This window comes from Strongylocentrotus purpuratus, unplaced genomic scaffold (assembly GCF_000002235.5).
Source record: "Strongylocentrotus purpuratus isolate Spur 01 unplaced genomic scaffold, Spur_5.0 spur5_scaffold_5, whole genome shotgun sequence".
In the NCBI taxonomy this organism is placed as follows: domain Eukaryota; kingdom Metazoa; phylum Echinodermata; class Echinoidea; order Camarodonta; family Strongylocentrotidae; genus Strongylocentrotus; species Strongylocentrotus purpuratus.
Window position 1 is genome coordinate 22,295,497 of NW_022145611.1, and position 16,872 is coordinate 22,312,368.

General features: G+C 35.8%; 1 protein-coding gene and 1 long non-coding RNA gene across 2 annotated transcripts; both read right to left on the bottom strand.

The window, feature by feature from the left end:
- Positions 1-272: 272 nt before the first annotated feature.
- Positions 273-9,185, bottom strand: LOC100892724 (neurotrypsin). The gene is made up of 7 exons (XM_030999131.1): positions 8,822-9,185; positions 7,489-7,690; positions 5,403-5,539; positions 4,383-4,733; positions 3,293-3,426; positions 2,477-2,711; positions 273-1,783 (listed from the first exon to the last, which is right to left on the bottom strand). Exons 1-7 carry the CDS (start codon positions 8,898-8,900, stop codon positions 1,422-1,424), a joined length of 1,500 nt encoding a protein of 499 aa, XP_030854991.1. The 5' UTR covers positions 8,901-9,185; the 3' UTR covers positions 273-1,421.
- A 3,285-nt stretch (positions 9,186-12,470) lies between these two features.
- Positions 12,471-16,640, bottom strand: LOC105439304. Its single transcript, XR_971257.2, has 2 exons — positions 16,456-16,640; positions 12,471-13,827 (listed from the first exon to the last, which is right to left on the bottom strand). It is a non-coding gene; the product is annotated as an uncharacterized LOC105439304 (long non-coding RNA).
- Positions 16,641-16,872: the final 232 nt, after the last annotated feature.

Below are 16,872 nucleotides of genomic sequence, written 5' to 3' on the forward strand. Positions count from 1 at the left end.
CCATGATATAATGTACCATAATACATCCGAAGATTTATATAAATGAAACCTAATATAGCAATTGTTTGAATACATTGTAACTCATGATATACAAAATTATGAGGTAACATGGAATGCAATAGATAATCGTTTCGTATTTAATCGTTTCGTTTCGCTTATGTACACATAAGCTTGACTCTGTGACATTGAACGGGTTAATGTATGTAGGTGTCCACTCTCTTAGAGAGAGAGAGAGAGAGAGAGAGAGAGAGAGAGAGAGAGGGGGGGGGAGAGAGAGGGGAGGGGGAGGGGGAGAGATAGACAGAGAGCTTAGAATATTATCCCAGGGTATAGAGTTACCGGTAGAATTTTTACTGTAAACTGAATACCTACCAAATGTTGTTAATCCACAACTTGAGTATAATAAAAATCTTTAAACCGTATAAATATGCATATAATATATATATATATACTCTGAATTAGTATTGGACATTTTTAGTTTGTTTGTGTTTTTCATAACACGAGCATGAAAGGTGAACTGGTTGAATTCCTTTACATGTCACCTTCTCAAAAACATAAATCGGGACAAATTTCACACACTCTAAAAAATTACAGTTTGGTAAGGGTAGGAATAATTGTAGTGTTTAAATATATACATTTATAATGGGGGCAAATGACGAGTCGGGCCAACTCCATTTCAGTGGGTATATGGCGCGTGTTGCTTTGTCAGGCAAGCACATGAATAGTTAAAAAAAACACCTGCCATAATGCCATCCATTGTAACCGAGATGGCTAAACACTGTACTTACCTTACTCTGTTTCTATAAACAGAAAAACTGAGAACGGTAGACAATGTACTTCGGATTTGATGGAATCTAGACTAACCAACGGCAAAGAATAAGTAGACCTATATTATGATGACTCAATCAAACATAAGATATGATAATATTAATGCACATAAAATGTTATGAAGTTTTTCCACAATAACCATGCATCAGCCGATATCATTTCATAATTGCACCACAGCTTTGATGTTTGTGTATCTTTCATATTCCAGCCAGATCTACCAACGCTATTGGAGTGACGTCACGTTCAAGAAACATAGGGGAGTTGAACAAAAAGGGTATTTACTATGATCCTAAAATTTTACCATAATATGGACAACATGACGGTGTCCCATTAACACCCCCTAAAACCAACCACACCCCTGTACAAGGCCATAAAAAGAATTCATCAGCCATTACCGTTGTTATTAGTAATAATCTTATTATTGGTTGATGTTAAAAATGATAATCATTAACAAAGCAAAATGCTAACCCAACTGGGACGCCCATGTTCCCGGCAGAAGGGCGATGGCCGTGTAATTTACATCAGTTTAATGTCATTGGATTCCTTCATCAGGCACAGTCATATCTAGAGTTCCGTCGCAAGGGGTACTTCAATTACCCCCCCCCCTCCCCGCCTGTATCCTCTGTCTCTGTTCCGTTTGTTTTTACTCGTGGATGTGATCCAGCAACAACCGAGTCATACGATGGAGGCAAGTCATTATTGGTGGTTGAGGTCCAGTGGTAGCCGGGAGCTGGAGCTGAAGCTGCAGGAACAGGATTCGACAATGTGGGATAGGTCGCCGTGACTTCGACCATGTTGGTTGAAGATGAGTGACGAGCAGAAGAAGCGTGTGACTGTATCCCTTTATAACAACGCCAGCAGCAAAGGATTATGCAGAATAGGATAACGAGAAATGCGAAGCTAACTAAAATCCATAGCCATGGCTCGGGCCCATCAGGAGACATCGGTGGATCGACTGTAAATTTGTATAAGGAAGACATTGATTGATTAATTGATTAATTGACTTAAGTAAGTGAATATTTTCTTCTTCAATTCATTTATCCGAAACATGACATGTAATTCTGTCAAGATGAAGCTTTAAAAGTATTATGTTTCATTGTTGATGTGCTTTCTACTAAATGGATTTGAAAGAGATGGATATATAATTATTAAGGGAGTGTGATTAAAACAATAGCAACTGTAACAATAGACACAACTATCATTTGTCCCCCCCCCCTCTCCCGAGATCCTTCATTCATTAATTTGTGGATACGCCACTGCGTACTATACAAAGAAGGAAGCGATGGGTTGACTGGAACATGCGCACTTCAATCTTATGTCAATAACTCACATTTCTTATTATGGCTAGATCTCAACCATTATGATCTAATAGCGCTCATTGAGAAGCTAAAGTGATATTATAACATGACATTGATTCTGGTTCAATAAAACACCAAATGATCTAGTTTAAACCCATCAACTTCCTTTTCAGTTTTCTATTACAAAAAAAACATAGGAACATAATTTTATAATGTAAATACAGAATATAATGTAAGCCTATATACCTGAGACGATACATTAGTAATATCATTCCTATAAATCACTATTACATAATACTAATGAAAGCTGTATATGAAAGGTTAATTTTAATGATAGACTGTCCACTTACATGTTGGTCCGGGAGTGACTAATGGAAAGCGGCAACTCACTCCAGCAATGTTTTGAACAGGGCACTGTCCTGATTGACCCCATGCACTGTGATCACATTGATAGAGTCTTTCTAGTCCAAGACAAGATCGAAGCTCAAACCAAGACTGCTTTGAGGATGTCGATAAGTTGTAAGAAGTGAGATCCAGTCTGTCCCAGAAGAAAGACCAATCCGGGTCTACTTCCAAACATACTTTCTAAAATTTTGGATTTACAAAACAAAAGCAAAAAGTAAACTAGGATCTATCGTCATGGCTTAATTCATTCTTGAGATATCCTGTAAAAAAATAGAATAATAAATAAATTAATGAATTAATTAATACAAATATAAAGTACGAAAGGTACATAATTCAAATTGGTATAGACAATGAATATCTGTTGCCAAAGAAATAAAAATCATAATAAAGTTTTGTTCACGCACTTTTACGTTCTAAGCCGAGGGTGCTTAATATAAAATTCAAAATATTTTCTCAGACGTTCTTAGAGTTGAAAACTTACCAACGAGTGAAAGTAAGAATCTTTTTTTTTATGAGGCAAGATTTGCTTATAGGCATGTTATAACAAAAAAGAAGGGGATTTTGGATTACCAACAAAAATGTTGATGTAAGTGTCACATCCAGACGCCCCTGTGTTTACATCCGGTCACCATCGATTTGGGCGAGGGCTTTGTTCTTTCACCATTCCTAATTTACATCTTTCTGTATAAACCTGCACATTTCGATTGCAGATTTGCATATATTGCAACTTTTGCCATAGCAACATAATATGTCAAACTCACGTAATAAAACCGGATATAATTTGTCAAGCATACAGAACGCCATTCTCCATCGTGGTAGACCTCAACGCGTCCATAATCCGTGTTGATTTCCCCCTGTTCATCGACTAGTCTTACAGGATGATTAGCTACAGATTCTGTCTCAAACAAAAGATATACAGTTTTAATAAGACACTCGTAATCATGGACAAGATCTCGGTTTAATACTTACATTCAGGGGGGTGTTTCACAAAGCCTTTTTTCAATGACAAATGGCAAATATCAGTGACAAATCTGCTGATAACCAACCAGAAGCAAGAATTTCAGTAGTTTATAACAAAAACGGTCATTTTTCACTGATGACAAGTTTTGTTAAACGGGTCCCTGGTCTCCTCCAAACATCTCATCTCCCTATCGTATGGCTAAAATGTTTCTGTTTCAATAATACAAATTCTTGCACGGTATTTATGAGACATTCAATAGTAAGGAAATTTTTCATTACTTCAATAGCTTTAAGTGTCCAAAAGAGTTTGTATGGAATAAAGCTTTTAATGTTTTGTACCGCTAGTCCAGGGAGGATCTGCCCCGAATAAAAAAAAATCATGTGTTAACCCCCACTTCCCCTCGAAATAATACCCCCCAAATTATTATAATTACATTGCACAATTGAGAAGCTATAAGGACTGCTATACATTTTCACAACTGCTGGTTACACTCTTCTCATACACGAAAATGATTTACAATTACAATTGTAAAGGCCTGTATGGACTATAGAAGGAGCAGGCCTGCATGAAACTTGAAATTAATTAATAAAACCCATGAATGGTAATGGAAGGAGCCAAATAGATATGCAATTCTGTTCATCTATTGGATATATCATACTTTTAAAATCCTGAGTAGGCCTAGGTGAAATCCAATATGTAATACTTTGTCGGGAGACAGCAGTTCAAAGGAGACAAAAGAAGGATCATTTGCCAAATAATTCACAGAATACAAATGAATAAATTTATTCTTTATGTTTATAAACAAATGATTTGGGACTTAATGTGATTAAAATTCATAGGTTTCATGAAAGAAGCAAAGTATTAGATCTTTAAATCAAAAGGAAACCTACTATATGGGTAGCAGATGACTCCTATCTCGTCTTCATGCGTTCGTGTTGATATACTACTGTTTGTAAGCACCACATTGCATTGAGAGATTTCAGTTGTTAAGATTGATAACGGACCCGTGTACATGTCACATTGTAAGTCATCGATCAGAATTCTTCCAGTTCCTCTCTCGAAAACGCCATCATCGTGACGATAAGTTGATCCGGCTTGAAACCCAAGCTGCCTACATACGGCATCGAGACTGGCCTCATCAAATGATCCGCCATGGGTAGCAGAACCCCACTCACCGTCTAGGAAGACTTCTAAACGACCCTGCTCTGTGTAGTTACTTCCAGCCAATCGGATGTCGAAATCTGGAGAGATTGAAAGAAAGAGAGAATGAGAGAGAGGGGGAGAGAGGGAGACAGAGAGAGAAAGAGCGAGAGAGAGAGAGAGAGAGAGAGATGGGATGCAGTGGTGGAAATACTAGAAGTAGTCCATGCACCTTGGTGCCAAATAATGAGTTAACCATTGCCCAAATAATGGCCGAAATAGGTCATTTGAAATTCAGGTGAGGGGGGGGGGGGGGGCTGCAAGAATATCCGACATCGTAAGTCTATGCTTCTATATAAAAAGGAACGTCATTCCACTAATTACATTCGGTAGAATCGTTAAGGACATATCTTACAAGTCTAATTCATATCTTTTTTCAGATTAATTATTTTCATCTTCGTGGCAACTTTATTTTGTATATAATTCCTCTTTCATTATTTCATGGATGATGTCAATCATTGCTCTCACTGTCACTTACAGTTGGCACACTATCAATGGTCATTTCACTGAATAGGACCACCTTGCTTTTTCAAGAAAACATGGGTAAATAAATGAATGAATAAATAAATAATCAACTGAATAAATGAATAGATAGATAAAGAAATAAATAAATAGATAGATAAATAAATAATGCTTCGTATTATTGTATTATCATAATTTACATATTTTTTACTTGTGCTTGTTCATAAAATCGTATAGATCTTACTCACCATGTGGAGGTCCGCAAGAGACTTGAGCAATGTGATCTGAGTGACAGACCTGTTGTGGGTCCTGACCGTCCTGTAGGATTATATCCGTGAAGGCACAATCCTCAAGACGATCTTCGGTTCCGTTACATCCGAAATCCCTGTAGTGCCACAACAAAACAACATTATTACCACTTCTACTAAGTAATACTGCTACAAATGTGTCTTGATGTGTGATCATGATTTATAAAATTATACTATACTTATTCATTTATTTATCAATGTTTGTATGTATATACACTGTTGGTCATAATGGTGGAATATTTATTTTTACCCCAGTTTAGGAAAGGATTTTTAAAAATTATTTATTTCTAATAGATCTAGATAATGGCATACACTCTCAGGTTTTATTGAATATCAATTTGCGAGTGTTTGTTTTGCGTGACTGCTTAATCATTTGTGTGATACTATGCTAATCAGCTAAGGGACCTACGTCCTTAGGTCATAATTGACAGTAATGAGGATTAATGCCTCACAAAAGGGCACTAATATATAGCTGATCGACACGATTTTTATCCTGGTGCCTCACAGTAATGAGGCCATTGCTTAGCCCCTGAATCATGACCGTACGCAGTGTTTGCTAGGGTACGCGGCCCCTTCCACAAATCCCCCAAAACGAAGAAAATGCAATAAATTGTCAAAAATTCATTGCATTTCCCCCGGCCCCCAACAGGAAAAATTCTTCTGTGTGGCCATGTTTTGAACCATAATGCATGGCCCTACAGAGGAATTTTTCCTGTTGGGGGCCGGGGGGGGGGGGGGAATGCAATGAATTTTTGACAATTTATTGCATTTTCTTCGTTTTGGGGGATTTGTGGAAGGGGCCGCGTACCCTAGCAAACACTGCGTACAATCATGATTCAGATGCTAAGCAATGGCCTCCTTTCTGTGAGGCCCCAGGATAAAAATCGTGTCGATCAGCTATATATTAGTGCCCTTTTGTGAGGCATTAATCCTCATTACTGTCAATTATGATTTAAGGACGTAAGTTCCCTAGCTTATTAGCATAGTAGCACACATATGATTTAGCAGTCACGCAAAACAAACACTCGCAAATTAATATTCAATAAAACCTGAGAATGTATGCCATTATCTAGATCTATTAGAAATAAATAATTTTTTAAGGTCCTTCCCTAAACTGGGGTAAAAATAATTATTCCACCTTTATGACCAACAGTGTATGTATTTATATACTTAATCTATTTATTATCTTTTTAATATAATAAATTAATTCATGTATTTATTTATTCATGTATTTATCTATTTAATCATTTATTTAACGAATCTAGTTTTACCAGGGTGGCTCCATCAGTGATTTCGAAACTGTTTTACACGAATGCTCTGCAAACTAACACAACGTAATATGAACATTTAAGTTATACAAACAATAGGTGATTTATAAGCAAGCATAATAATATACGAGACAAAAATAGCAAGATGTCAACTTAACGAGTAAATTTTAAACCATAAAGTAAAATCGAATTTATCAGTAATATTAGTAAAACTAATCCCGAGTATATACTGGCATACCAGTAGTATTAGATATTGATATTGATGCAGCCATTTACCTTTATCCTCTCTCAATGATCCTGATTTTATACAATTTGTGGTTGTAAATGTATCGAGAAAAAAATTGGAACCTTTTTCTTACATACTTGTGGTAACTCAGATGTATTGAAAAAGCTGCAGTAGTAGTAATTTGTTAAAATTATTATTACAGGACCCTCAGGAAGCACAGCATAGACATAGTAGATGCTGATGAGGCTTCCCTCCTAGATAAACTAAATTGTTCTTATCATCTTTACTTCCTATCTTTTTTAAGTTGCCCAAAAATTACTAACCATTGTGTATCTACCACCATTAATATTTTTTATTCATCCGTCTTGTTATCGAATATGTTTCTTGAGCAAGTAGGCTACATGTAAATGCTATCATATCGATCGTCTTGCGAGAAGCAAACTGATGTAGGTCCTATTATATCAATAGGTAATGAAGATTCATAGTAGGCGGATAAAGAATGTCAGTTAACACTATAAACCAATCATAATACCTGTTCCAGATGACACCAGACAGTTGTCCAAGTGATACTGGTTTTAGACTCTGTCCTTGCTGATAGCCTAGCTGGCGACACACTACCCCTGCCTCAAGATGACTCCAGTCCTGATCACAGATGAGACCAGTTTTTCTATCATACCGGTATTCAACCACGCCCTCGATGCTTGATGAACCACTAAGTAGACGTATCTCACTCACTAAATTCAGGTGAGAGAGAGGAATATGATTAGAGAAGCAAGAAGTACTGCCAAAAATAATGCTATACTCTCCACAACATAAACTACATAAATATGTTAAATCACCATCAAAATGACCAGTTGAGGAATAACAGCGTTGTAAAAATGTTATATTTTAGTATTATTTTATACATTGCTGAATTTAATTAAAATTTATATTGCCTGGTAATGTTTTATATATTCTGTACAATAGCCTTGTTTTATCTAGTGTGGGTGTGTATGTGTGCGTGTGTAGGTAAAGTGGCTGAAGTATATTTGATTTTTTTTTTTTTTGTGGGACCCCTATTTAAAAGCAGTTTGCTTCTTTGTGGTCCTGACCATGTATTTGCTTTGTATTTGGAAATATTATTTATTCTACTTTCTATTGTATGTTTTGCTTTTACATGTATATGGTTTAATAAATTCATAATTTATAAATGTATAAATAAATGTCAACCGTCGGCCCTTTTATTTGGCGATTTTTAGTTTAGAGTTTAGAGTGTAAAGCAAGATTATGTACTATGTAACTTAGAAGATTATTGATAAACGTATATCGTTGTCATTTGCAGCTATTATGAAATAATGATGACATGACAAGGTATGAGACAGTAGGAGCAACACAATTTGATCGTGCTTTTAATTACATGCCATGGGTCGGATGGTGTTATAGAGTTTTAATTTATTTCAGATTCATTTCACACGAACTGAAATGAGACAGACATTTCATAATGTATCAAGTCAGGTCTGTTAGATACTCTAGGGAAGAAGGAAGGGGAAAAGGTAAGGCCTATATTATCCTTGAAACATAATCTTTCTTCTTACCTGATTGACTAAAACAGATTTTCCTCTTTTGATTTGTAATATTACGGTCACATTGATTAGCAGAACCACCGGCTTTTAACTCAAATGAGATTCTATATTCATCTGATGATTTACTTGTAAAGTGGTGTGTCTGAACTAGATGATTAAAATCCCGTTTGGATCCCATTTCACGAAGCAAACACACTTTAATATGAGATTCATTTATGCTGTTTATTTCGGTGTTAACTTCGTATAGGGTGGCATAACCTCAATTACTATAACAGATGGTAATAAACATGAATATAACCTTACCCGTATTGCTGAGTGCTCCAGCTCCATGTAGTGTACAACAGAGTCCATATATGAACACATATACCAACATGTCATCCATTTCTAATCAGGCTATAGAAAGCCAATATAATGCCTCAGTTTGTACGATATACGTGAAAAAGATCCCTCTATACCACGACACGTCCATGAACACGTATAGTAATACTTTCACACAATTCAACACTTCTGAAGTCTGAAGCAGAAAAGAATATTACCACACTAGCACACCAGGAAATGAATAAGCATGGAATGTATGGATGACTTCAAATATAATAGCTGACTGCAGTGAGCGAGTCGTAATAATAACTACAATAATATTTTGTGTTGTCAGCGGCAAGATCGGGAATAATAGAAGCAGTGAACCGCAAATAAACCATGGGCCAGTTATGTTAGCATACTATGAACGTGGTTGCATATAATTTTGCACAATATTTGCGCTCTATCCCACGTTGCATCATCATCAGCACACCCCCCTCTCATATACACATACAAGTCCGCTATACATCAGTTGAAATCATGGAGAACGTCACATTGATTTTTCGTTTACAAAATTCATCCTTAACTAAATTAAAAATGGTATACAAGCAACTTTTTTTTTTCATACAGGGAACGCCATGTAATAACACGATTTATTACAAATTACAGGCAGATGATCATTTGTATTTAGTATTTAGTGGCCATGCCTTGAACCATAATGCATTGCCCTACAGAGGAATTTTTCCTGTTGGGGGCCGGGGGAAAATGCAATGAATTTTTGACAATTTATTGCATTTTCTTCGTTTGGGGGGATTTGTGGAAGGGGCTGCGTACCCTAGCAAACACTGCGTACAGTCATGATTCAGGGGCTAAGCAATGGCCTCGTTACTGTGAGGCCCCAGTATAAAAATCGTGTCGATCAGCTACATATTAGTGCCCTTTTGTGAGGCATTAATCCTCATTACTGTCAATTATGACTTAAGGACGTAGGTCCCTTAGCTGATTAGCATAGTTAGCACACATATGATTAAGCAGTCACGCAAAACAAACACTCGCAAATTAATATTCCATAAAATCTGAGAATGTATGCCATTATCTAGATCTATTAGAAATAAATAATTTTTTAAAATCCTTCCCTAAACTGGGGTAAAAATAAATATTCCACCATTATGACCAACAGTGTACAACAAAAGAGTACCATAGCTATGATGATAATTATACCTGTAGATGGATTTATAAATCACTTTTCATGGGGATACGAAGTGTATACTGCCATATACACATCACAGGTTCCGGCAACAATAAATCGTACCACAGTTTAATTCCCAACACTATCCAAATTTTGAACTTCAACCATGGACTCAACACTATACCTAACCATAACCCTAGACTTAACCATGTCATTATTTTTGACGAATCAAAGCCTAGAGCGTAATCAATTAATCCAATCGAGCAATTTTGAATAACATGCAGCAATCTATATGAACCAAAAGTATTTGTAGGCCTATATCGTTCAGACAAACCATTTTGTAAATAAAACTCATATGCTATAGTAATAAGGTTAACTTTTCCTGTCCCTGGCATTCCAGTAGTGGCATGATCTATACTTGTTCAATTTTTTTTTTTTTTGATACGCATTTTTAAATGCCAAATGATAATTAGTAAAACTAAAATCGATGATGATGAAGAGAATGATGATGATGATGATGATGATGATGGTTATGATGATAATAATGATACAAGTAATTATAACAATGATTATACCAATGATAATAATAATAACAACAACAATAATAATAATGATCATAATAATACTATAATCATTATAATGATAATATTAATACTATAATGATTATAATGATAATAATTCCGCGTAGAATCAGTTCACAGAAAGGTAGATGCGTAGTACATTCAATCTGTGAATAGCTCAGTATTGACTATCATTTCCAATTAAAGCTTGTAGTTGATGGATTGTGTTTGTGGGGCTTGATTTCTAGCACCCAATCTCGATGACAGCTTTTTTCTCTGGATATTCATAGTAATTTTTTTTTTTCATAAGATTTTATTTTTTATTTTTCTGGCTCATCAGATTTATTCCGATATACTTCTATTCAGTTAGAGAGTTGCATTTTCTATGTGTTTAATGGTAGATATATATTTTTATTCATGAATATGTTTGTAGACAGCTACATCATATTATAACTTAAAGAAACGAAAAAAGCCATAACTATACGAAACTCGACATGTAGAATTGTTAATACCTTGTCATCACTAGAATGTATCCATATTTTGTATCGTATTTGTTGTTATTGTAATCTATGTCCGAGCCTTATTTGACATGTGAGCAAAACAAGTAGCCATGTTGAACGTACATTATTTTGACGATTAAATACGTTGAAGTAAATTGAATAAAACAATGCAAAACAAAGGACAAGAGCAGTGAGTTAACGAGATTAAATATAAATCATTTAGATAGAGCTATATTAGGAAAACACATGTAACATATTATACAGTTCACAAAAACGATGTCCCGCCTCCTCCGCAGCCCCCCTCCCCCCCCCAAAAAAAAGGAAAAACGCATTTAATTATGTTAAATTATTTTCGTTCAATGTACTTACCTTGTTAGGCGCCTTGAGCATCTCTTGGGGTGGATATGTGCGCATTATAAATGTTGTTATTATTATTATTTATTATTAATAGGTGTCACCGCTTTCATTGTGGTGAGTGGACCAGGACATACGTCACAATATTCACATCGTGTGTGGAGTTTTCCATAATCTAACGTCATGGACCAAAATAGAACTACACGTCATGTTTCTCGGCAAAAAAAAAAAACAAATAGAGGAAGCAAGAGAGAGGGTAGTGCATGAGAGGAGTTAAAGAGAGATAGATAGAGAGATAGACAGAGACAGAGAGAGACAGACAGAGAGAGAGAGAGAGAGTGAGTGAGAGAGAGATAGAGATAGAGAGAGAAAGAGACATAGAGACATGCAGATCAGAGATAGACAGACATACGTAAAAAAACAGAGAGACAGAGAGAGACATAGAGGGAGAGAGATAAAAAGAGATACGACAGTGTGGCTCTCTTGGTTCAGGATGAAAGGCCCTAAGCGAGTGTGTCCTGCGAAGTAGTACTTTGTGCCTTATTTGAGTATATCCCTTAAGATGGATGGATGCACTATCATCATACAAATGTTATAATTTGCATTCATATTTGGCGGAGTTTTCCTATAGATAGTCCGAGAAATAGTTATGGTAGTAATTTTATGAGAGGTTTAAGAGCGGCAAGGTCGGGAATAATAGTTTAATACTGTCGAGGCAGTGAACCGCAAATAAAGCATGGGCCAATATTATGTTAGCATACTGTGTGAACGTGTTTGCATAAAATTTTGCACAATATCTGGGCTCTATCCCACGTTGCATCATTCTTACCCCCCCCTCTCTCTCTCTCTCTCTCTCTCTCTCTCTCTCTCTCTCTCTCTCACATACACATACAAGTCCGCTAGACATCAGTTAAAATCATGGAGAACGTCACATTGATTTTCGTTTACAAAATTCATCCTTTACTAAATTAAAAATGGTATACAAGCAACTTTGTTTCATACAGGGAACGCCGTGTAACCAAAACAAATTAATACGAATTACGGGCAGAGGATTTTTGTATATTCAGATCTTTCTTTTAATGATAACTTCAAAATCATATGTCACTTTTTTATATCATTATGCCTCACTGGAATTAGTATATGAATACAGATATATATATAGATATATAGATACTGCATTACAAGTACTTATTAAACTCTATCAAATATATAAAATAATAATAACGATAATAAATTCAGGAAGACTACTTAAATTTTTGCTGTACATTATACTAAACCTAACTACATAGTACATAATTTCTCAAATTATTGTTCAAAGATAATTACATTATTAGCTCAATTCGCTTAGAATCGACATTATGGAGACTTTAATAGTCTGCACTATAAATCTACATATCTCAGACATAAGGCAGCACTGCATTGATGTAAAGAAGAATACACATTTTTCATGTCAATGAAAAAAGGGAATAAATATTTCAAAAAACTCGAGTTCTGCGCTGCTGTATGATAACAAACATCAATCACAAAACTCTTTGCTGTTTACTATACTAATATACATTTCAAAACTGTATTATACATGCAGTGTGTATTGTTTGTATAGTTCAGCCGCGTTATTTTCTCGATTGTCAGCCACATAATGAATTCGTTGGTCTCTTCGAGGAATCATGAATTGGTTTCCTCTTGAATGCAGTCTATTTTGAACGATCCAATCGGGGTCGTTTTTAGACGGAGATATGACTTTTGTGGGGTATCCCCATGCAGGAATTATGTTAGCAAACGGGAATTGTTCAGAACTTTGTCGGCAAATAGCAAAAAATGATTTTGACAAAGCCGCCCCCCCTCCAAAAAAAAATGGTCTAGTGACACCCTTGCACGTAGTCCACAAATAGAAAATGATGGTAGAAAAATTTGTTTGTTGTAGAAATACAAAGGAATTGTTCCTCCTAGCTAAAACGAAGCTACGAAACTCAGCCAATTATTATAGAATCAGATACTGGAACTATTTTGGTTCATCCGTACGATACTTTTCATAAGAATCCTCCGGATTGATGGCTTGATTGTAAGCTGGTGGTACCATTTCTAGAGGATACAGTGGAACGGATGTCTTTGGATATCCAGGACCTGTCGAATAAGTTCCTTCACCGGGTTGGGTATAAGATGATAACGCGTGGTTGGTAGCAGCTTGATCGTTACTCGCAGCATGGTGAGCTTGGGTAGCAATCACGGCCTGTCTTTCCCGTTCCTCATTTCTAGCTTTATTTCTCATCCAATGACGGTAACATAAGTAGATCATTCCTATACTGAATAGCACGCCAATTACAGCACATGAAATCCATATCACACTGATGGTAGACAAGGAGGAAGAGGATGTCCCACTAGTACTACCATAACTGGTTCGAATGCGTCTCACTGTATATACAACAAAAGAGTACCATAGCTATGATGATAATTATACATGTGGATGGATTTATAAAGCACTTTTCATGGGGATACGAAGCGTATACTGCCATATACACATCACAGGTTCCGGCGACAATAAATCGTACCACAGTTTAATTCCCAACACTATCCAAATTTTGAACTTCAACCATGGACTCAACACTATACCTAACCATAACCCTAGACTTAACCATGTCATTATTTTTGACGAATCAAAGCCTAGAGCGTAATCAATTAATCCAATCGAGCAATTTTGAATAACATGCAGCAATCTATAATGAACCAAAAGTATTTGTAGGCCTATATCGTTCAGACAAACCATTTTTTAAATAAAACTCATATGCTATAGTAATAAGGTTAACTTTTCCTGTCCCTGTCATTCCTGTGGTTGCATGATCTATATTTTTCAAATTTTTGTTGTTGTTAATACGCATTTTCTATAATGTCAGATGATAATTAGTAATACTAAAATCGGTGATGATGAGGAGAATGATGTTGATGATGATTATGATGGTTATGATGATAACAATGATACAAGTAATTATAACAATAATTATACCAATGATAACAATAATAACAACAGCAATAATAACAATACAAATAATAATAATAACAACAACAATAATAATAATAATAATAATAATAATACCATTATTATTATTATAATGATAATAATGATAATAATGATCATAATAATACTATAATCATTATAATGATAATATTAATACTATAATGATTATAATGATAATAATTCCGCGTAGAATCAGTTCACAGAAAGGTAGATGCGTAGTACATTCAATCTGTGAATAGCTCAGTATTGACTATCATTTCCAATTAAAGCTTGTAGTTGATGGATTGTGTTTGTGAAACTTAATTTCTAGCACTCGATCTTGATGACAGCTTTTTACTCTGGATATTCAAAGTAACAAGTTTATTTCTTTCGATTTTATTTTTTATTTTTCTCGCTCCTATTTTGCTTGAAAGTTGCATTTTTTTAAATTGAAAAATATGCTTGAAGACAGCTACATCATATAACTTAAAGAAACGAAACAAGCCATAACCATACGAAACTCGACATGTAATACCTTGTCATCACCAGAATGTATCCATATTTTGTATCTTATTTTTAAAATAAATGTAATCAATGTCTGAGCCTTTATTTGACACGTGAGGAAATACGTCACAATATTGGATCGTGGAAAATCACACCGTATGTGGAGCTTTCCACAATCTAACGTCATGGACCAAAATAGAACTACACGTCATGTTTCTCGGCAAAAAACAAAAACAAATAGAGGAAGCAAGAGAGAGGGTAGTGCATGAGAGGAGTGAAAGAGAGATAGAGAGATAGGGAGAGAGAGAGAGAGAGACAGACAGAGACAGACAGAGAGAGACAGAGAGACATGCATAGAGAGAGAGAGAGAGACAGACAGACAGAAAAACAGAGAGAAAGAGAGAAAGAGAGAGAGAGAGTGAGAGAGATAAAAAGAGATAAGACAGAGTGGCTCTCACGATGAAAGGCCCTAAGGGAGCGTGTCTTGCGAAGTAGTAATACTGCTTATTTGAGTATATCCCTTGAGATGGATGGGTTGCACTATCATCATACAAATGTTATAATTTTCATTCATATTTGGCGGAGTTTTCCTGTAGATCGTTCGAGAAATAGTTATGGTAGTAATTTTATGAGAGGTTTACGAAAGTGGTCGACGCAATTATTTCTTCGTTTCCTTAAAGATCCTTGGAAGATAGTTCATTGTATTTTCTTTCTCTATCCTCTGTCTCTACTTTTCTCAATATATTTCCTCTCAAGTCCAATTTCCTGAATCTTGTACTTTTTTCCCCAGTTATTTGTTAATATTTCTACTTTCTTGTCTTTCATGTCCCATGTTATCTATTCACAGTTTCTCCTCTTTCATTCCTCGACTCCACTGTCTCCTGGCTTAATATTTCCTACTTGTCTTCTCCTCCTTATCCTCCTTTTACGACATTTAAACGCTAATATCTTCCAAGTTCCTTCGCTCGGCCGTTCCCTAAATATTTCTATTTCATACCATTTTTTATTTACACCTATAATATTGTTCCAAAGTTCTCCTCTATTTCTCCCATCTGAATAATTCATCTTTTTTCCGTCCACAGGTTGAAAGAAAACGGTGTTCAGGTTTGACATAGTACAGAGGGTGTCAATTCCCTGTTGGCCCCGTTCTTGAATCCTTGATTCAGGCAAGGCACAAATTTGAAACCTGATGTATGATATAAAATACTATGTTTATTACTATGTGCTCTTTCATACATGTTCATCTCGAGGAGCACGGATCTCTAACACTACGAGATGTCTCCAATGACCCTAAATAATATGACGAGCTATTCAATTTACCTGTCATCTATGATAGCATGGCATGGATAGAATCCATCTTGCATGCGTTAGTTTTGCTATGTCGGATGTACCTTGCACCAGATGTTGAGTTGTTAAGCTTTAAGAGCAATTTTAATTCATGTATGCAGTGTAATGGTCGTTCACTGGTGGCACACCTTAATCACAGCCGACGTGAAAATCTAAAACCTATCTGCCCAAGATGAAAATGCAATGTACCATCTTACCTGTTCGGCGAGCTTGACATATTTCCAAGAGGATAGCAAAGTATATCAACACCAATAGATGATGGTAGTTATGGCAGCGGGTGATATACATATCTCAAGATGATAATCTTAACCGCAATGATCCACGCAACATGTAACTAGGAACAACCAAACGCCAATGATGTATAACTTTCATTGAGAACCCGTTATCGGACATCTCCAATGCATGGCAGTATGGCGTAGATCAATGCGCATGTGCACGGAAATAGCCATTACTCACCCACCCCAGAAAGAGTAAATATCGGATGAACGTGGCTTAAACGTCAATACCATGGATACCAACGTCGATGGAAAAGAGAAGATGTTTATTTTAAAAGTATGGATTAGAAAAAAAGCTATGTGTATCATTTCATATTGACCATTGTTTTATGACATCCA

What these genes read in the sequence shown, in the direction of transcription:
- LOC100892724 (XM_030999131.1), bottom strand. Translation starts at nt 8,900, where the DNA reads ATGGATGACATGTTGGTATATGTGTTCATATATGGACTCTGTTGTACA. An exon ending in TGGAGCACTCAGCAATACGG is followed by an intron (nt 7,691 to 8,821) that starts GTAAGGTTATAT and finishes ACCTGAATTTAG; the next exon opens with TGAGTGAGATACGTCTACTT. An exon ending in CTCTTGCGGACCTCCACATG is followed by an intron (nt 4,734 to 5,402) that starts GTGAGTAAGATC and finishes CAATCTCTCCAG; the next exon opens with ATTTCGACATCCGATTGGCT.